The following is a 22,520-nucleotide window of genomic DNA, read 5'->3' as shown; positions in this document are numbered from 1 at the left end:
TGGATAAAAGGCAGGATTGAAGCTTTGTGAGACAAACCTCTTCTGGCCCTCACTGCATGCTGCAGGAGGACCGCAGGCATTTCTTCAGACCAGGTAAGCCCAGGTGGGCTATCTCATGCTAGTTTTGTCAAAAATCAAATGAGTAGAGTGCTCCACACTTGCTGCATTTTGCTGAAGAACCTTTTTAATCCTTTCAGTGGAAGTGCAATTGTGGGACATACATTTCTTAAGGTGCATAACCTTGCTGAGGCCAGTTGGCTATTTGAATCCTCATCACTGATTTCATGTCCAACATGGCCGACGCTTGCTCGTGCAGAGGAGTGCCTACACTGCCTTCCCAGTTGCTTCTCTGATTGGGCAGCCTTACCAGCAAAGACCCAATCCAGGGATCTAGCAGACGAGAGATGGCCCCCTCACAAGGCCCTCACTAAGGTGCCTGTCCAGAGCTGGATGGAGCCCCTCTCCATGCCATTGCTCCAGCAACTTGCCCCAGCCCACGCTGTTCTACTGACAGTTACTCCAAAAAAGGCAACTGGCGCTCCTCTCCAGAAAGAACATGGCATGATAACCTGTTCTGAGATGAGTTTGCAGCACACGCTTTTTGCTCACTGTACCTTTCACAGATGGGAAATAACCATTTGCATATCAGTCTTTGTCCCGCCCACATGGGCAGTCCAGCACCGACATGCTCTGGCGATTCCTCTCTGAACAAGAGTACCAGCAGCAACCCCATACACGTGTTTCAGCCTTGTTGAGCCTCATCTCTGAAGGGTACAGTGAGCAAAAGGCGTGTGCTGCAAACTCTCCTCTCAGAACAGGTTATCATGCCGTGTCCTTTATGGAGAGGAGCGCCAGCTACCTTTTTTTGAAATATTTGCAAGGAACTTGGGGTTGGTCACCCTAAGTTACCTGGGGGCAACCAGACGTGGACTGCTCACTGTGCTCAGAAAGGCGTAGCTTCACCTCACTGATGATGCCCAACAAGGCTGAAACACGTGTATGGGGTTGAGGTTGGTACTCTTGTTCAGAGAGGAATTGCCATAGCATTTCGGTGCTGGACTGCCCATGTGGGTGGGACAAAGACTGATATGCAAATGGATATTTCCCATCTGTGAAAGGTACAGTGAGCAAAAAAGCGTGTGCTGCAAACTCTCATCTCAGAACAGGTTATCATGCCGTGTTCTTTCTGGAGAGGAGCACCCGCTACCTTTTTTGAACTACTGACAGTTACCCCTGCATTTTAAGTGAAGATGAAAAATCTGCTTCTACATTGCACCGGTAAGCCCCCTGGTTCGCCCTGTCCTGGACTACAACCCTCTGCCTGGTTGCTTGCTGAATCTTGCCTCCCCTACCAGATGTACGTGATTATTTCAAATCCGAAAATGTCGAATTCTCATTACCATATAGAAATAATCACTTGACCCATGCCCGCTATCCCCCACCCCATACCCTTAAAAACGTACCTCTTGCTCCTTACTTAACTCTTCACTGCCACGGCTCTGTTCCTGCGATGCGAGTTCCGTCTCCCCATTGAGAGGCAGAAACTTCTGCCGCAGGGTCCGCTTTTCTGCTTTATTTTTTTATTTTTTACATCGTTCTTCGTCCCCTGCTGTTACGGAAGCGGGGGGAATCCCCTGCCACCACTGAATTCCCTTAATGTCAAAGAAGGGGGGGGGGGCTCATGGAAGGGAACCCTCTTTCCCTTTCTTTGACATTTTTAGTCATTCAATTTCTTTTTTCCGGTGACTTCGGCATTTTATTTCATACATTTTTATTTTTTACAAACTGCTCCCCCCGCCACTCCCTTCCCCGCTAGCCTAACTACAAACTGTAACTTCTTGCCCACTTCATGTGTATCTGCCTTAAATTCACATATTGCTCACTTTTCCGCTGCTTGTTGGTGCCTTACTCCAAAATGGTTCTTTAAATCTGTGCATCTTCCATTTTGTGCTGTATTTTGTGCCTTTTGGGATTTCCAAATTTAGATGTGCTTTTAAAGCTGTGCATCTGTGGGCACGAGTAGTATAGCTCAGTGGCAACGTGTTAGTCTTGGAAGCAAGACGATGCATAGCAACACTGGTTCCAATCCCGGGTCCGCGCTTAGGAACCTCTTCGTTATTAAGAGTGTTATAAATGATAATCCTCCATTTAGTGCTGTATTTAGTGCCTTTTGGGATTTTCGAATTTAGATGTGCTTTTAAATCTATGCACTGGTTGTCTTCTATTACACACCTCCTCCTCCTGTGCCTGCCTGGCTGCTAGGCCACTTGGTGAGTTCCTGTGCACTGTGCAGCTCCCCTGTTATCTCTCTCCTCCACTACTCCCATGGCACTCTTTATCTCTCCTTTCTAATCTAACTGCTATTCTATATCCTATCCTAACTCGCACATGAAGTTTGGAAGAAAAGAGCTAATGAAAGCTCTTCTGGGCTCTAATCCAGGCCTACCTATTTCTGACACCTAAGTCAATGCCACTTCCAGGCAGACTATTATGGACATAGTCTTCTCTTTCCCCTCTCTTGACCTATGGTCTCCCCTCCACCCCCCCCCCCCCACATCTGGGCTCCACTCTTCCCCTTTCTCCGCCTCACCCATTATTGTTGGCACTAGGTGTGGAAGTACTCCTTGCATACTTCTCATCCTCTAGGTGTATCATTAATGTCTATCAAAATGGCACTATCGTGGCCCGAGGTTCTCAAACTACTCTTCTCCGCCTCGACCAGCGCCTGCCCTCTCTCATAAACGCCCTCCCTTCTCCTGCCACTCCTCATCCTCCTTCCTCTCCTCCTCCCTCTCCTCCTCCTCTCCTCCTCCTTCCAGTGAATGGAGTACCACACCCCTGTACCCACCCTCATACTACCTTCAAAGGTAGTAACTAGCTTCACTTAGCTACACTGAATGCTCGCTCTGCTGTCAAACACTCCTCTGATGCCTGTCTCTCCTTTTTGAAGACTTTGCCATAGACGTCTACGCTATTACTGAGATGTGGTTCAATGCCAGCTCTGTCACTGCTCTTGACACACTCCTTCCTGAGGGCCACAAATTCCAAACCCAGACCCAACAGGCCTTGAGGTGGAGTGTCCCTGATCTTCCCTGAGTGGTTCCCTGCCTCCATCATACCCACTTAATGCTACTCCTCCTTCGAATGCCTCGTCTGCAAGCTTGTGTTTTCACCTGCTCTCTCTCACCCTTGCCACTGTCTACAGATGCCAAGGCCCTATCTCGCTTCCTCTCTGAATGGGCCGACCTCACCTCCTGCCTCTCAACCTCCTCTTACAAACTCCTCCTCCTTTGACTTCAACATCCACCTCGACTCCCTCGATTCATCCACCGCTCATTTCCGTGTGACTCCCTCTCTCTCTCTCTATTCTCCCTTCCGGCCCGACCCACTCTGCCGGTCACACCCTGGATGCCCTCATTTCTGGGGACATCCCTAACTCTAATCCGGTCACCCCCTACACCTTCTCTTGGTTTGACCACTCTCTCCTCCCACCTGGGAACCCTTGGCCCTCTATCTGAGCTACTCCCAGCCTCATTCGCTGACGTCTGGTCTCTGAAGCGAGTGTCAGCCACTGCTTTCGCCTCCTTTATCCCACCTCTGACTCTCCCTCTAACTCTGTCCTTACTAACCTGCTGCTCTCCGTCCCTAGCACCCTTGACATCCTTGCCCCTGTCATCAGGATATGTCTAAAACCTGCCTCCAAGAACAACAGCTGGTACGACTGATCTAGCATCTCTGAAATGAAACGCAAGTGCAGAGTTGCTGAACGGAAGTGGCAGACCTTGTGTTTACCCTCTGACAAACTGGCCTGCCACCTGCTCCAAAGGGAATATCGCTTCTCTATCCGCTCAAAGAAGTGGGCCCACTTCGAAGCCTGAATCTCCAGAGCCACTAACACAGCTGAAATTTTCAAAATCTGAAAGGAACTCGCCAATCCAGCTGCAGTCTCCATCTCTCCTCCCTTCCCAGGCTCTCTGTACTGCTTAGGCCTCCCATTTCACATACAAAACTCGGGACATCTTGTCCTCGCTCTTCTCCACTCCCACGCCCGACCCTCTGACTCCCTTGGCTCCTCTTCTTCCACCCCCTTCACTCTTCTACCTCCTGCCCATAGCACCGTAGGAGGTCTCTAAAGTGGTATACTCTATGAAGGTCTCTTCAAAACAGGTGCTCCCCTGCTCCTCCAGAAATGTTAAGGACAACATTGCCTCTCTCGCACTGGCACTTGCTGACTTCTGTAACCACTCCTTTGCTCTTTCCCTCTATCCCTCAAGCACCCCCTTGTTCTCCCTCTCTTAAAGCTATTGTCTGACCCCTCCTGCCCAGCAAACTATCGGCCTATTTCCACTAGCCCCTTCCTGGGTGAACTCTTGGAGACGCTGGTCCACCCCGCCCCCCCACTGACCCTCCACACTGATCTTGTTGGTTGTCTTCATGATCATCAATCTGGATTCCGGGCATCCAGAGGCACGGAAACTGCTCTCCTGAACACATGTGAAACCTTGCTTGCAAATCTCGATTCCATCCTCCTAAAACTACTGCGACACCCTCGGCATTACTGACCGGGCACTGGATTGGCTGACCTCTTTTCTCACTAACTGTCCTTCCCAGTTGCAATTGGGCCCTTTCTCCTCCACCACCTCACTCTACCTGTCGCCATGGTTCTTCAATATCTATCTTGCCCCTCTTGCTCACCTGATCTCCTCCTCTCTGTTATGACCACTCCTCGGTCATAGGGTTCACTCATCAAGGACACTCTGGATACTCAGGCCAGGTACTCTTAGTGGTTACTTCATTAGCTTCATAGTTACAGGAGCAGATGTCATCAAGTCATTGAGATATCAAGAGGATCAGGGATAAGAGCCCACTGGCTCCCACCACCCAGGCTCTAACTGCCTGGGTTAGAACCAATTCAACTCCAAACATTCTAACCTCACACTCACAGCCTACATTCTGAGAATGACATCAGTCCTGGCACAGCACACATGTAGGAATAAGAGCCAACGCTAACACACTCCTCGTTTCCAACTTTATTGCCGATGACATACAGCTTTCCTTCAAACTTCCCTCTACTACCTCTCCTCTGATCCCTGACTGTTTGTCCGCCATTCAGGCATGGTGTGCAGCTAATGATCGCTGCCTTAATGCAGGTAATACAGAGATCCTTTTGATTGGGACACCTGCGCCCACTTTTCCTCCTACCCTCTGGCCACCCTCTTTGGGCCCTCTACCCCCACCATCTTGTGAGGCCAAAAACCTTGGTCATCTTCGATTCCGCTGTTTCATCCCTCACATCATGGACCTTCCTCAAAGGCATTCTTGCTTTCCTCACCTTCGTCCAAAAGCTCAGTGTCTACAGAGCTCTGGTTCTCTCTAGGCTGGACTACTGCAACAGCCTCTTCCTCAATCTGCCTGCTTCTACTCTTCGCCCTCTGCAACTTATCCAGAACAAGACTGCAAGACTTGTCCTTGGCCTCAAGCCCACGGATCGTATTTTTCCAGCTCTGAAATCCCTTCATTGGCTCCCAGTGGCAGCAAGGATCAAATTCAAGGCCCTCTGCATCATCCAGAAGGCCTTCTGGAGCCTGGGACCACACAATCTCCAACTTTCCCACCCTAAATACTCCCCTACTAGAGCCCTACGCTCCTCTAACTACAACTCTTGACTGTCAACCGCTTCTCCAAGATGAGTGGAGGGTAGGTCTCTCTTTGGCTGGCACCTCCCTTTAGAACAGCCTCCAAAGGAGGATTGAGTAGTAAGCTTCTATGGGAAAAAGAAATGGTACCCAGTTTGGTATCGCAATGTGTTTCTGGTGAGTCATCTTCTGATCACAATCTCAAATAGTGATAAAAAGGAGGAAGAAACGATGCAAAGGCAAGTAGCGGTTCATCCAATTTTCGCATGATGTCTTAATTGTTCCGGAACATTCCTTCCTGCCACTAAATGATGCTCCTCAGTCTTCAGTGTGAAGTCAAACCGGACTGATCTATATTTTGGATTTGGAAGGTAATCCTGATTTTTAATCCATCCAAATATTTTTTTTGTTCTTCCTTCTGATCTTTGTATCACTCATTTAAGGGAAAGAAAAAGCTTCTGTAGTTCTTGCCAGTAGCCCCTAGCCTCTTCAAGGTGTTGGTCCTTAGAGGGCTCAGATTTTTCTTAACGTTCAGCTGACCACACGTTTGGTTAAGAATCTGTTAGAACCCATTAAATATGAATCCTTGTTCCCCTCCCTTCTGTTCCTGGCATGATATGTTAAATAAGCTTGCATAGCGCATGAAAATCCACTTGGCACTGACTTGAAAGCCTGAATCTTTGGGCTAAGGCAAAGTGAGTGAAGAGCTCTTGCCTCTTCCTGTTACCACTGATGCAGCCGGAGCCTCATTGGTTGGGGCTGTTGGGTGCATTTCTACCTTGTTTTGACATGGTACAAATATTTCAGACGCTGTAATGGAATGTGCTATGTCCAAGCTCTTTTGGACTTCAACTGAGTATTCCAAGCATTCTTCCTGGTTTTCTCCAAATGTGCAAAGGTCATCTCCATAGATTCTCCAGCAATTTCTAAATGACCTGCTATTTGTAGCAGTCGAGAAGGTTACCGGGATTTTAGTCTCATTACTTTATCATGCCAGACCTTCACGCGACCGTTGTAGCTAGAACCCTGAGAGTGATGCGGTCAGACGATGGATTGTGCGGTTGATGTTCAGACTGCTGATTTCCATCAGAAAAGACCCACTTCCTGAGAGTCTTGAATGAAGTTGAAGCATGCAGTAGCTCTTCCATTCAGTCTAAATTCTTTCCCAATGTTTTTCACCAAGTTGTCTCACTGGTGATGGCCTATCTTCATCTAGAAGCAGCACATGTGTGCAGTACCTGGCTGGTGAAACCCTGCTCGCGCACTAGAACCTGGATAGTTTTCATCCAGTTTGTTCAACGTGCTGCAAACTAGGTTTGTCGGTCAGAAACGCGTTGACTTGTTTTCCTGTCAATTCCATTTACAGGAGGGGTATTATGCAGCAGGTCAGGAATTTACTTTCCACCTTTGCAGAGGATGGTACCCCTAAAACTGGCTGTTCTTCACTTCCACTCCTTTAAAGGGATGTTGACCCGTTTGTTCCAGAAGATATTGTGGCCCTAGCATCATTCTTTCACATTCAGCTTCCCATTGCTGCTCTTTGGAATCGGGTGTTCTAGCCACAGTAAATCGTATTGAATGAAATTCAGCATTCTTCTGTGACAGAGGTTGCAAACCTATAGAATGTGTGGTCTTCTGACTCTTCGTTTCACAGTAACTAGACTTTTCAGTTTTTCTCAAGTGCCTATTAAATCAGATTTGCAGGCAGTGGTCTCTTCAGAATATTCTCTCCATATGATCTGTATCGCGCTCATACTCATGTGTTTCAGAGCATGGCAAGGGTTGGGCACAAGGGAGAACACAACGATCTTACTAGGCACAGTGACATTGAGAACGTGCAAGGAAGGGGGAGAGTGGAAAGTGTGGAGCAAAGGAGAAACAGATAAAAAATAAATAATAAAAATAATCTAAAGTGCCGCGAATCTCTGCTGCAATTCAGACTTTGGACTTTTAACTGCGTGTGGATTCTCTATTGGGACTCAGTCACCCACAAGGCTGCAGGAGCCTGTCCACGTTGTTTTGGCACATTGCATGGGGAAGTGCCTACTTAAACGTGCTCGCGCGCACCCAAGCAAAGTACCGAAAGTACCGCTTAGCTGCTTTGCCGCGCTTGTCGTGGCTTCGTGGCTGAGATTGGTACGAGCAGCGTTTACTTTGCTTGTTTGATCTTTAAGATATCTTAGTCATTAGAGAATGATGACGACGCTAACATCAGGCATGCCTGCCATGAGCTCATTGGCAACAGTGTTTGATACAGCAGGTGGTCTGGTGACTCCGGACCAAGTAAGGAAAAGAACATGGTCTGCGCCTACCCTGACTGTTAGAATAGGTAAAACACGCGTTAAACTGTGTATGCCGGGAAGCATGTTGATATACGTTCCTTCTGCCAGGAAATATCCCAGACTTCAATGCCAGTAACAGCAGTAAGGACGCCCACTTTATTGACTACTTTGTCCACGGCGAAAATAACAACTATGGGACAATTGTACGGAGTCAACAGCGCCGGGCCCTACTGGTATCCCCAGACTTTTGCTACAACCGATGGTCCGCTCCTCTCCTTCACGAGTAAGTGAGATGTTAGATGTTGCACCAAAATGTGTATTTGAACCTAATGTTTCTCTGTCTGACAGTGTTTTATTATGTAACGTAATGACTGCACCGGCAGTTTTACATGTGAAAGATTCGCCCTGTAAGGGATTGGAGGATCCTGCTGTTATTAACATGTTTTATCTTCTCATACGTTGCATGATAATGTGTCTACGACACCAAATTTATATTCAAGCACTACGACTTCTTCTGTGGAATTGTCTTTCGTGGCTCCTACCCCACGTAAACCTCTACAAACAATTACTAAAGAATCTGTGCAAGGTAAACCTGCTAATGGATTAATAGAGCAAGCTCTAAATGCAATGAACTTGGCAATTCATTCCATGGTGAAACTATTTGAGTCATTGGATTTGAAGCTGTCTCTACAAAATGATCAAATTGCACAGATCCTAGTTTGGCAGCAAAATGTTGCCAAAAATTTGAATTCTGGGTTGGTTTTGCAGTCTAAGGCAAGTGAGCCTATAAAAACTAGAAATGTAGCCTCACAAGTTTCAATTCAAGCATGGGAAGGTAATATGAATGAAAAATCAAGTTCAGCACTCCCTCACTTTACACAAATTATAACAAACCTAACCGATGAATTCCCAGAAATGGCTGCGCAAAAGAACATTTTTGATACCTTCGTTGCAGTGAATCCGCCTTTAGTCAAACCTTTGTATTCACCTTTTACAGGTGACGCATCACAAATAGATTTAGTCAAAACATGAAAGAAAGTAACATTTGCATTGGAAAAAAAAATCCAAAAACGTAAATAAGAAAATTACCGCTGCTTCACAAACCAAACAATTTATTAAAGCTATACAGTTACCTTGTCCAGAAGCTTTTAAAAAAATCACAAGCAATTACGAAGAAATACCAACAACAAGCACTTCAAAGAAAACTTAGCATTGTGCCCACAAAGGTGGATTTGAATCCATCACATGAACCGCTTCATTTAATAGAATCCGCTTCCTCACTTATTTTACCTGCTGAACTTGGTAAAAGCACTTCTGAGGACAAATATGGATCAAAAAACCAACATAGAAGAGAAATACGTTGTGCAGTTGATGATTACATGGCAACACAAACATCACAGGTACGGCCGATAAACAAACTGATTGTGCAAATCAGTGGTGACATGACGAAGAAAATTCTTGGAAAGAAACTAGAGCACAAATCTTTCAGCCTGACACTCGCCCAGCAAATCTAAGTGAATTAAAAGAAGTAGCAGTTATTCCCACAGCTAGGGAACACCCCTTTTCAGATTTTCAAATTCAACAACTAATAACCATATTGCAGGTTCTTAAGAACAATTCAGTGCCATTACCTCAACTGACAGTTGCCCCCATCAACTAAAGTAAACGGGGGAAAAAACTCTAAAAGTGAAACAGCCAGCTATGCATTATCTAATAATTAAGTGTTGTCCCTTACCTGCCACCCAATATACCCTGACCCGGAAATCAATGATGGAAATCTTTTCAGAAATTCCGGCTCTAGATGACATAAATTCTATTGACATTGAACAAGTTGAATTCTCGGCAGATGGAATTAGAACTTTTGTCAGGCTGTGGGTTAAATTGAGAGTAATCTTGAACATGATATGGGCAGTGAAGGCACAATTAAATGATTTGGGCTTTCTTTTGATGGGAGATATATCGAAATCCCTAGATTTAGGAATTTCCCCGGTAAACTCACGGAATAACCCTGTAAAATGTGTTTCAAATAACGATCTCAAACATCTGCTCTTGTACCCAGAAAGTGGGTCAGAATTCGCTAATTCAACAAAGATCTGAGTCGCTTTCACTTATTAGCTGGAACTCTCAAGGTTTTAGACATCTCTTAAATAATCCAACCGAGCTAATTATGCACGATATAATCATGCTACAAGAAACATGGCTCACAGTTCTACCAGTATGGAATAATTTTGATCTCTACTTAGTCCGAGCTATTAAGGCGACTCGAGGTAGGCCAAGGTCAGGGTTGCTCCTTGCAATAAAGCCAAGTTTATATATGAAAACTGAATTTTGGGCCTCCCCTAATCCGTTCATGCAGATGATTAAGTTATTTCACAATGAGGAAAAGATTGCTATAATAAATATTTATTGGAGCCCGGATGGTATCTCTGATGATCAATTCCTTAATGATCTTACAGATATACTGGACATAGTTTCAAGAGAGCTAGAAAACTCATATTATAATAGCAGGTGATTTTAATTTACATTGTTTTGAGAAAAAACACCACATCAGTTGCGTTTTGAAGTGGTTGAGTTTAGTCAAAGCAAGAAATCTGTAGTGAACGGCTCACTCCCCACTGATATACCGACAAGATTGACCTAGCGGGGGGGGGGGGGGAGTGCTGGAACAAGAGATTATATTTATGTTGACAGCTGGTTTATGTCACAAATTACCTTTTTTAAGGTAATCTCGACAGTATTAAGTGACCATCGTATGTTATCAATGAAGTGGTGTCCCCAAAGCTGTGTGAAAAAATGTTGTCCTGATCCTTTACAATCCACTATTAGGGTAAATACAGTTTGCAATAGATTGTGCTGGACGGATATCTCTCTAAAGGATTTTAGGGATTATTTTGTTTTACAAACTACTAGAGCGAATGTTCATGGGGATCCAATATCAATAACTTGCGCTGACAATGCAGTTATTTCAATCTAACTCCAGATGGCAGAAAATGAAGCAGAAGCGTACTTTTCATATTTTCAACAGCGAAGTTAAATTGAAAAAAACACAAACACGGCAAGAAAAGCGGCAAGCGCTAAAGTTACCCCTTGATCAGAGAATTGCTGCTATAAGAAATATTAAAACCAAGTATAAAAACTGGTTGTGAGCTAGAAAATCTATCATAATGATGGTGTTGGTATGTTGCGTAGTTTAGCTCAAAAGAATGTCACAGACCTGGTCAATCATTAATCATTCTGTTGCGGGTAATCGGGTTGTTATCCAGTCAAATTGTATCAATGAGCAAACTTGGGTTGAATATTTTACAAAAATCTACACACATCCTGAAGCTGGTGAATCTTTCCCTATTGCTTTAGAGAAATTTTATTTAGACTTTGATAGAGCTGACATTTTATATTTCATAATGGGAGTGTAGCAGTTCCCGAGCACCGGGCCCGGATGGGCTTACAAATCTAGCACTTAAAAAACATCCCGAATTGTGGGCTGACACATTATTTGCTATGTTTCTAGATGTAAATCAAACGTAAGCAATATCAGAGACTTGGAAATGTTCAATTACCATTCCAATATATAAAAATGGGATCGTACAAATCCAGTAAACTATCGACCGATTTCTTTACTGGATGCCCCAAGCAAGGTTTTTGCTCGCATTATTCTTCGTGAATTTAATAATTGGTCAGCAAGGCTCTGCAGACGAGATCCTTTTCAGTCAGGTTTCGTAGCCGGGCTTGGGACGACCCCGAATATGCGAACCATAGATTTGTTAAAATCACAAAGAATCACAGATAATCAACCTTTGTATATGGCCTACATGGATTTTAAAATTGCCTTTGATTCCATAGATCGGCAACTCCTATATGTGAAATTTGTTCAATATGGTTGCCCCTCTTCGTTAGTTGCCTTAATTCAACATCTTCATTTAGATACTCATATGCAAGTACGTTTTAAATACAGAAGGCCTGTTATCTGCCTCTATTAAAACGAGTAGGGGCCTAAAACAAGGCTGTATCTTGGCTTCCACGTTGTTCATTTTCTTTATTTTAGATATGGGTCAATCATTTTTATCTGTGTCAGCTGATGCTCCAAAAATTGGCAACCAACGTATACCTTGGTTATTATATGCGGACAATTTAGTCCTTCTGTCACGCACTCCGTTAGGGCTACAAAATATAATTACCGCTTTAGCTGAATATACTGATCTGAATATTCTAACAGTGAACCAAGAAAAGACACAGATTATGATATGTAAATCAGGAACTAAAAGCTGCTTTATTAAGTATAAGTGGCACTTGCAACATTCTCAATTACAAATCGTATCAGACTACAAATATTTGGGGATGTGTGTCCAAGACAATTTGAAATATTCAAAACATCTAAGCTATCTTGACTGTAAATTGTCAGCATTATTTTCGCAAGCAAAAATCTTGATTTACAAATATGGTACATTTTCTTACAAACATATCATGATCTTCTATGAACAAAGTTATTCCAGTTCTGGTATATGGCATGGAAATTATGTCTTGTAAACGACAACCATCATGGCACATTTTAGAAGCTCGCTTCTAGAAAAAGATATTGAATTTCCCAATGTCAACATCTATGCCAATCTTGCGTTTTGAATTGTGGTTGATTCCGTTGTCAATATGTGTGATGTGGAAAAAACTGCATTTGAATAATATTTTAGGTGTAGTAGCCCATTAAATGATCAGGTCATCTCACCCATTTCCTTTGAATTGGAGATGGGAAGTTCTAAATGTCTTGTCAGATGCAGGAGTTACTTTACAGGTATTATTAGAAAATTCAACATGAGCTAAAGTGAAGCTATATCAGTATAGCTGGATTTTGAATAGGGAGAAATGTTTATTGTATAAGGATTTTACGTCCGCTCTGTTGAGTTTCAAGTGATTTCGCTATATGTCAGACTATTTATCAAAATGTCCCTCAGCATACATAAGGAAATATTTGAGATTCAGACTAAATTTGTGGCCTACAAATGACATCATGGCGAGGAGGTGTAAGATATCTAAAGAACTAAACTTTTGTCGCTTTTGTAAAGATGGTGCACAAAGAGAGACCTTAGAACACATCAGTTTCTTGTCCTAAATTAGTTGTTCAAAGGAATATTTTCTTTGCTAATCAGCTTTGTATATTCAAACCATCTGGTCTGGATGAAATTTTGCAGCTAATTTTTTCTAACAGTCAGTTTGCTGTGAGGAAAGCGGTTAGTGCACTTTTTAGACTATGTACTTCCAGATAACCTTGTTATGAATAAGTAATGGTTGAGTTCTCTGAAATATTGTATAATGTACTAGAAACTATGAAATGAAATTTGACTATCTGTGTAAACATGTTTTAATATTTTAATGTATGTCAATATTTTGTCAAGATTATCTGTTTTTAAACAATTTTGTAAAATAATCAAATTTGAAAGGTTGATGAAATTAACCAAACAAATACATTTAAACACATTTAAAAAAAGATAATAAAATAATAAATACCAATAATTATATAATGGAGGCAATAAACAGTGTTAGTGCAGCAAGCAGTGCAGAAAAAAAAGTGGGGGGGGAGGGGTTACAGATACAATCCCCAGTGCAAGGGGTGGCCAGGAGGCACTTGTTTGGAGGTAAAGGTGAGCTTATTGTTTCATATTAAGGGCCTAATTCACAGAGCCTTTTCCTATGGGGTTTTGCCATTTTAAAACACGTCTGTGATTTAGACCCTGCCTAGGGAAAGGAAGATGGAACCAACAAGCATAAATAAAACCCAAATGGTAGAAGGTGCAGGATCCATGATGAACTGTCCACGTTTCTTTTGTTGTGGCACAAATGGTGCATGTATAGAAAATTGTGACTGTTGTAGCGATCATTCACACATCCACCCTCATAAAGCATACTCTTCTGTAGTTCTTTGTTTTCCAGAGTCTGTTCTATGGAATGTCGCCCAGTAATTTCATTTTGCAAGTTCCTGTGCCTCAGCTCGATGGCCTCCCTTACTCTACCTTACTTGCACCCGGAGTGGAAAGCATTGACCATATAATACTGTGGTCTCTATTGATCCTTTACACTTTGTTCGTGTGACCCCAGGCTAAACTTCTCCAATCAATAACTGTTGTGCCCAACAAGGTACTTCCGCTTTCATAGGATGCCCTGTTTGGATGGGGCAAAGTAATATCATAGTACATTTTTGAACACTTGCTCCCGACAGATGCAGGTCCACCCTAACCAGTTTCAGAATCTGTTTGCTCTTCACTTTCCAGATCCCTATACCTCACCCCAGTACTTCAGCAATTCCTGGCAGTTTCAAAGGGTATGTGTGATATCACAACTCTTCTCAGAATTATCGTTGGTCCTCCTCAGGCCTACTGGCAGCATCACTTTCCTTGTTATTTCTCTTCTAAATTGGAATCAAGACATGGGACCGCCAACATTTCCCAAGTCCTGTCAAGCTGCTGGTCGATGTTATGGGTCTAGTCCTATATTATAGGCTTGACAAATCTTGGTGATGTGAGCCTTCATCTAGCCTTAACTTATATTATAGTAACTCTGCCAGGTTAAACACTGTCCAGATTCAAGCTGTGTATGAAGATGAGATTTTTCCATTCAGTGGGTATGTTCCTTTAGGCTTGTCACATGGTTGACAATCAACACACAAATGGTCCAACTGAAAGATGTGATTAGTAACAGTTTTATATGGGGCTGTTTATAATTCAGGGTCAAAATAAGAATCAATGAGGCTTTTAATTAAACCACAGTTGTCAGGGTAGTGCTGCTCCGTGAGTTTGGTAGTGCTTCAGGGTAACTTAAAGGGGCTTGCAGGGACCTTGATGTCAAAAAATAAGTTCCTCAGTTGTCTAATTTCAGCTCCGGGTCTTTCCCAGCAGCTTAATTCAATAACGTGTGTGCTTTTGTTTTGGGTTGAAGGGGTTTCTGCACTGGTTTGCTACAATCTTTTCAGGGTCCATCCCGAGTTTGAGTTCCTATACCCTTCCTCTATGGTTTTCACCAAAGGGGGTTGAGGGGAGCTTTGTCCAGAGTCTCCGCTCTGGAGCCGTTTGGCAGATTTGCTAGGTGGTGCTGCGGTGCAGCTGGTCTTCATCCAAGACCCAAAGCCACAGGCATACCTGAGACCACCCTAGGCAGTGGTCCGGGTCTCAGATCTTACCTCCTTCTTTCTCCCTCAAGGTTCTGGCTCTCCAGCCACCTTATCAGTCCCTCTCCCACCCTCAGCATCTTGTCCGAAGTCTTGTTCCTACAGAGGCCGGCCCTCGACTTTCTTCTTTCTTTGCTACTCTTGGCCCTCCTGGATGCCTTGCCACTAGCTTGTCCCTCCACACCTCCTAGGTATCTGATGGTCCACCACCTTCTCCCCACTGCAGTTCTTCCACTTCTCCTCTGGTGTAATTTCTCCCTCCTCCTTATTAGCAATATCCCCCTCCTTGTCTGCACTTCTTTCTATTCCTTCCTCTTCCCCTCTTTTTTGTTCCAATAACTTTCCTTCATTTCCTCTACTAAATTCTCCTTCCAGATGTTTCTCCACTTCTCCCATTTGACGACTAACTTATTATCTCTTTCCTCTCTTGATCTTATCCCTGCCCTGAGTCTTGCTGTGGTCCTGGACCGCTCTTGTCCTGCCCTCCTCTGTGTCCAGCTCTTTTCCTGCCCCTTCTAGGTTCCCCTCTTATCCCAGTCACTCGGGCTCTCTGGATTCTGCTATTTTTCTGATCCGCCGGGTCCCAAACCGCTCTTTTCCTGCACCCCTGGTCAGACTGCTTTTGCCCCCCCCCCCCTTCCCTCTTGAGTTATGCTCCAGTCCTGCCCACTCTCCTTGGGATCCGCTCCAGTCCTGCCCGCTATCCTTGGGTTCTGCTCCAGTCTTGCCCACTCTCCTTGGGTTCCGATCCAGTCTTGCCCACTCTCCTTGGGTTCCCCTCTAGTCCTGCCCACTCTCCTTGGGTTATGCTCCAGTCCTGCCCACTCTCCTTGGGTTATGCTCCAGTCCTGCCCACTCTCCTTGGGTTATGCTCCAGTCCTGCCCACTATCCTTAGGTTCCGCTCCAGTCCTGCCCACTCTCCTTGGGTTCCCCTCTAGTCCTGCCCTCTCTCCTTGGGTTCCGCTCTAGTCCTGCCCTCTCTCCTTGGGTTCCGCTCTAGTCCTGCCCACTCTTGGGATCCGATCTTGTTCCACACCCTTGGGTTCAGCTCTTGTCCCACCCTATTTGGCTCATGTCACCCCTACCCCCTGTAGGTTACTCACTTTTCCCCAAAACCCTAGGTGCCGCCCTTTGCCCCAGTCCCCTGGGTCCTGCTTTTGCCCCCAGCTCCACGGTAGGATTACAGTACTGACATAGAACCTGGGGTTGGCTTGCCCCTTTTGGTGCTTCTCTCTCTGCTTGTGATGCCCTGGACCTCCCCTCTGAGTGGCCTGCCTTTACCTAATCAGTCTTAGCTGTACAAGTGCGGAGCCCTAGTAAGCCAGTTGCCCAGGTGACCCTCTTCGTCAGACTGCAACGTTCGTATCACACTTGGGGTGAGTGGGTGGGGGTGTACGAACTAGTCAACCCTTGCTCTTCTGTTTTATTAGATACAGATTCGTAATATATTGCATTAGTTTTTAATTTACCCAAACAATTTACAGAAATAACTAAATGTACCCAAATTGTTTGTGGTCATGACCTTTGAAACCCTTGGTTGATCAAATGAATCTTAACTTAAATTTTGAACCCGCTGTTAAGTGAGTTGAAAATGTTAAGTGGTCAAATACTTTATGCGAAATAAGCTGTTTAGATCAACAGTAAGGCGATGGCCTGCAGGTGTAGGGGTCCTGCTAGATCAATGGGGACATGCCTGTGTAATGTAAACCAGGTGAGATGGTTGCGACTGGAAGAGGAGGAGGAGGGGGGGGTGGTTAGGGCTGCTGCTGGGATTATGAGGCAGCGCTGCAAATGGTGATTCCTCTATTTTGGTCAAGTTGAGTAAAGCCGTCCAGGTGAAATGGCAAAGCTGGCGGATCTGACACTGGAAGAGGTCAAGTGAATGTCCGGGAAATTGGAGAGGAACAGGCACCGTGAAAAGTGGGGCATAACCTCTCTCCTCTCAGTCTGTTTTCCATGCTGATGACATCAATTCATCAACATAGAAAATGGACTGAGGCTTTCAGCAGCACTGCACTGCTTGGCCCGTTTGGGGCCGCGCAGGAAAGGTATGTTATTTTTATTATTGAAAAGAAGAAAAAAATAATTGGCACCCTTGTAGGGAACTGCACGGGTGCTAATGGTGATATGCCCCTCGGTGGTGGGCGGACCCGTTGGATAACGGCACCTCCACCCTCATTAAGAGACGCTCACTGCGAACGGGCCCTGAAGTTGGGCAGCGGGCTGTTACCTACAGCGTTGGCCCGCCACAACGCGGCACATCGCCTCATTAAATACCTAATGTAAGGCATAAGGTGTCATGCAGTGTTTTGTGCAGAATTGGGTTATGCAGAATCTTGGGGGAAATCTAATCGGAAAGATCTGTTAATGTCTTGGTGGAGAGTATGACATGATATATCCATCAGTCCCTGCACAACATACCAGGGATCAGGTTTCTGGCCAACGCACCTTTCAGTGGAAGGATGCACATGCTGGTCATGCTTGATACTGCTGGAAGCACCATACATTATTTATTTTTTCTTTTACTTGATACGATTACTGCCAGCACAGCTTTTAATCTGATCACATTTTGTTCCAGCGACCACATGCAAAAAACGAATTGTATCGAACTACCTTTAGTTAGCACATATGATGACCAGATGCACACATGTTTTCAGTCAATGTGTTCCCCTTTTTACACATTTTGAAGCCTATTCTAGTTGGTTCGATTGGACACCCCAGATGACAACTTCCAGATTTCACTGATGTGCTAAGTGGGCCCTGGATCTGATCATTGGTCTCTTCTTTTTGGCCTAATCATGTTTGTATCCATATGAGAGTCCACATATGTCTAAAGACCTAAGAGATCCTCAAACTGGCTTTCATTTATCAATATTTATTTTTCTGTTAAACTGGTACTTAAGCATATGAGCCTTCGTGGATTCACTTTTTTTCTTTCCATTTTCTAATGGGTGTCAACACGAGATAGCAGACTTTAGTTTAACGTCAGTGTGCTCACCTTTGTAGCCCATAGACTTCATTTTCTGCCCATTCTCCAGTGTACCAATTATATTGTGGAAGCAACAAAAGACCCGGCTACTGGTGGCTACCTTGGATGCCTTTTCACCATACCGTTCAGCAATGCTGGCTGCTGCTACTGCTGCTTATGACCGAACAGAAGATGTGAAGAACAGAATAGTGAGGCCTTTTCTCTGATAGTAGTGACCCATCTGATCTGTGTATGTATGGTAGAGAGTGTCTTTCTGTTGTGAACTCCTCGATTCTGTTCGCGAACCACTCTTCAAGTTTGACGACTGCAGCCCCTTCCAGCAGGTAGTTGTGACTGTCCGTATAGTAAAGGACTAGCTCCTAGAAGGAAGCCTGGCTCCTCGAGAAATTGTTGCCTCGATCAACGTTAGGAGGTGATTGTTTTCTATGTACAATTTTGTTTAAACCGTAATTGCATGTTCATTTGATTTAGCCTTCATATATTTAAGATCTTCTGAACATGACTGTATTTACATTGCAACTGTTTATAATTTAATCTTTCCTACTAGTTTTTTTTTTTTGTTGGGAGGTTGGGGGGAGAACGGGGGGCTTCAATAAAGGTAATCAATCTATTGAAGTGGTGATGGAATACTACATTTTTTTTTCCCCCAGGGATAAAAGAATGATGGAAATATACACAATACTTATTTTTTAAGCACCGCGTAGAGATGTAAATTCACCTCAGAATGTAGTGTTATCTTTAACTTTGGTCATAAAATGGGTTACTAGAATCCATTTTGGGAAGAAAAAAGTAGGAATAACTTTCTATCAATCAAACTAAAAGGAAATCTGTTGCTGGCTTTCAAAGCCAATGTTCCTGGGAGCTTTTCCACTCCTGAGGAACACTTCTTCACCTAAATCTTATCAATGCACTAACACTATTGAATGGAGCACATGAATAGGGTTTGCCTATGCATAAGGTTATTTGATCTGCAAGGCTGTATTCTCTCTGTTGAATTCTGAAAAAGCAGAATGATGTGTACAGTTCAAGAAAAAAAACAGGGCAACACACTTTTTCATTCTGTGATGCAGACCAAGATGAGGGTGTTTCTGGGGGGTGCAACCAACTCTAACATAGCAATTCTGGTCCCGGACGGAGAATGGCGACTTCAAATATGATTGAGCATATGTGTTCAAGCCAAAGTGTTAGGAAAATGACTCGAAAATAAAGGTGAAAAGTCACAGCCCATCCCTACTACTAAACCCACAGTGACCTCAATCAAAAAGGTGAAACTGGCGCAACATGAATATACCTCTTTCTCCTCTTAAGGTAACGCAGGCAGGCTATACTCTCCAGTAAGGATGTGAACTGGCGCAGAAGCAATCCAAACAACTATAGTATTGGGTACCAAAATAAATGTCCAGCCAAGGTTCTTATAAACATAAAATAACATTAATCAATCTAAAAGTACATACAACTAACAAGAACACTTCTCACTCATACCTGTAAGAGAGAACACAGAGAATGCTTATTTTTGGGACAAAGCTGCACTCTGGAGTTTAAGACGGTGCTAGCAAGGTCAATTGCTTCAGCAGAAAATTGTCCACTTAGAGATATTGTCTTTAAAAAGGTAATTAGTGGGTTCTTAAGTGTCACTAGGGCCCTTTAAAACAGGCCTAGGGAATAGAACCACTATCTGAACGTTTATTATTGCTTTTCAGCATCAGACCGGGTGTGTGGGCACTTTCGGTACTAATATGGTATCTAACCGGGGATTGTCCTAGTCAACTGGATACGATGAAGCGCTTCGGCAGTGGTGACTGTTTGCGTATTGAAGACTGTGGTGAACGGCAGGTGATGTGAGGTCTGCAGTGCTGGGAGAATCGGCCACTTCTGTGGAAAAAGCAAAGACTTGCCTTTGGCAGCAAGCAGACTTAACACATCATGGTATTGTCGGGTCCTGAATCCTGATCCGCACAAGCTGATAAGCCCCACAGATTCCCCAAAGATGTGCAGTCGGTTACTGAAGAACACAGCAGAAGTCCCCACACCCCCGGGGGAAAAGGGGAAGTGGATAAAATAAAAAACGGAACACAGGTTGCCCTCTCTCTCTCTCCCCAGAAACAGCTGAGCACCTGCAGAGGGCGAGAAAATGATAGAATGAATCTTCTCCCAAAATTACCTCTCACCCACCAAACTCTCCTAGAAGAGGTAAGTACCTGTTTTGCCTTCCTGAGATCTGAAAGGCCTGTTATAGAAAGTTTCTATCAATCAATCCCTGGACTCTTGGATTAAAAAGATAATAAACTTCCTTGAAACTGTCCCTCAACTGCAGTTCCTTCTCATTATAAATTGTTATGAGTAGACTGTTTGTATAAGTTTGCTGAAGTTATTTCCAGAATTATGTGTACGACACAATTGGACACTTTTTTTTTCTTGGAAGATAGGGAAGCAGAATGTAAGTTCAAACTGACTGAAAACCTAAAATGGTCTCTTCCAAAATGACAAGACGAGCTTACTTCAATTGTGATGGAAAGTCTTACTCTGAATTCCATTTGGTATGCTAATTCAAGAAAGAGTTCCATTAGCAATTTGCAGGACTCATCTAAATGTGTCTTCCTCAGATTGGGATTTCTGATTGCTGCTGTTATTTGGTTTTGAATAGAACTTTATGAATGTTCTTTCCAAAAGGGTAATTCTTCATTAAAAAATTGTAGTAATTATCTTTTCAACTGAAAACGTAACGTTTGCACTTGATATGACCAGACACTATACCAATGTCTGTGTCAATCCGTCCGTGACTCGCCTTAAACTAGTTACCTTATGCGTTACTTGAAACACACTCCACTACACATGCGCCGTCTGAAAGCAGGATGATTTCCTGCGCTCGTATGCGAAGTAGAACGTTTTGTTAAATAGACATGCGCAAAGACGGGCCAGCAAGCAAGGCAACGCTACCGTCTCGCACATGCGTATACCCAATTTCATTAAAGAAGCAAGCGCAAAGACACTACTGTCTCGCGCGTGATATGTAGAAACTTGAAACAACCTCTAACTAAATACCTAAACTAGAAGAATGAACTTGTTCTTCAGTAGCAAACAACTCTTCTCCTAAAACAAACTTCAAAATGCAAAGGTCAGCAATTAGTCTCTTCTCCTAAGATCCTAGAGTGCTGCGCTCCCACCAAAATGACCGTTTGTCTTGTCCCACGGCGGTAATTCTCCAGACCAGTTTCAACTTCAGGTTACTTAATCTTTGGGGAACTTATTTGGGCCTCAACTCGGACTGATTAAGAAATAGGACCATCCTGCTTCAGGTATGACAATGAAGGGCAGTTTAGAACCCTGCTGATGCTCCTTTGTCCCATTGTCAACCAATCACGTTACTGATCTTTCAAGACCAATCAAATCCCTGCCTCCTTCCCACCTTGCTGGATTGGCACACTTTTCCCCTGTTACAATGAAGATTGAATACAATTGAATATAATAAATTGAACAGAAAGGAATTTAAAAAGAGACAAACTAGACAAGAAGTGTAAAAGAGTGTGTGAGTGTGAAGAACCTGACATATTGCAACAGACTTTTTGGGGACTGAAGCTGGTTACCAGGCAGACGGTGTCGAGTTGGAGATGCTAGAAGACGCTGCAGGTCTCGAATGTGGAGACTGCAGAGGTCAGCCATATGCATGGAGGGTAACTCTGAAGTACGTGAGCGTGTTGGTCAGAAATTACTTTGGCAATTCCCTTGCAACACCTTAGACTATGTCAAATGTGTCCAAACTGGTTTCAAAACGGTTTGGAGATGCATTGATATTCAGGGGTCACTTCCTTGGTTCTTTCATAGCCAATTGGCCCTGTGCAGGTGTGATGCTAGAAATGCATCGAAGGGGCAGGGCCTCCGTAGCCTTGTCCTTTTATCATGTGTGTTCGGTCTTGTTTTCTGTACCGGAGTTCACATGGGACTCCTGGCGGTGCAGCTCTTTTTGGTTTGAACAGACCCTTCGGATACCCTTACGGCACCAATGGGTGGGGGTACAACCGTGTACTCCTAGTGTATGTTTTTGGGCACCTGTGTGTGTGGCCCACAGAGCAAGATTCGGGCTGGTGGCAGCTCTGTGCTGAATTGACAGATGCCCTAAGCATCCTCTATTTTAGGATGCCCAGGCCCTGTCATTGGAATCAGTGGATTCCTGATGGGGACAAGCTGGCCACTGTGGCCTCTTGCCTTCCATCACCTGTTACCTTGTTTTTCCCGAAGTCCTGTGAAGCCCTGACTCTGTCCCTTCCCCCTGACTGGCTGGTGGGTGGAAGTTCCATATATGGTAGTGTGGGGGAAGTCCAGGCCAGACCGGCTGGAGTCTTCCCAATGACTATATTGTGGGTACGCCCGTGGGGTGGGACCTGGGTAATGGATTGTGTGACGAATACTCATTTCACCTGTTATGGGTGTCTAGGTCTGGTGTGTGACGCAATGACTGAGACAG

General features: G+C 44.2%; 1 protein-coding gene across 4 annotated transcripts in view; it reads left to right on the top strand.

Annotated features, from left to right (window-relative positions):
- The window catches only part of CEP83 (centrosomal protein 83), a 284,641-nt gene that overhangs the window by 255,511 nt on the left and 6,610 nt on the right, over nt 1-22,520 (top strand). Inside the window, exon 17 of one of the 4 annotated variants that reach the window (XM_069629804.1) lies at nt 18,108-18,470. The exons of 2 other annotated variants lie outside the window; for them this stretch is intronic. In XM_069629804.1, coding sequence (XP_069485905.1) covers nt 18,108-18,218 — 111 coding nt within the window. In that variant the 3' untranslated portion in view covers nt 18,219-18,470. Of the gene's footprint in view, nt 1-18,107; nt 18,471-22,520 lie in introns of those variants that run through there. One more of the 4 variants, XM_069629803.1, reaches the window with a different exon arrangement.

The sequence above is a fragment of the Ambystoma mexicanum genome, chromosome 12 (assembly GCF_040938575.1).
Source record: "Ambystoma mexicanum isolate Mex_15411 chromosome 12, UKY_AmexF1_1, whole genome shotgun sequence".
Taxonomy (NCBI): domain Eukaryota; kingdom Metazoa; phylum Chordata; class Amphibia; order Caudata; family Ambystomatidae; genus Ambystoma; species Ambystoma mexicanum.
The sequence above is the reverse complement of the archived record's forward strand: the minus strand, read 5'-3'. Positions and strand labels throughout refer to the sequence as shown.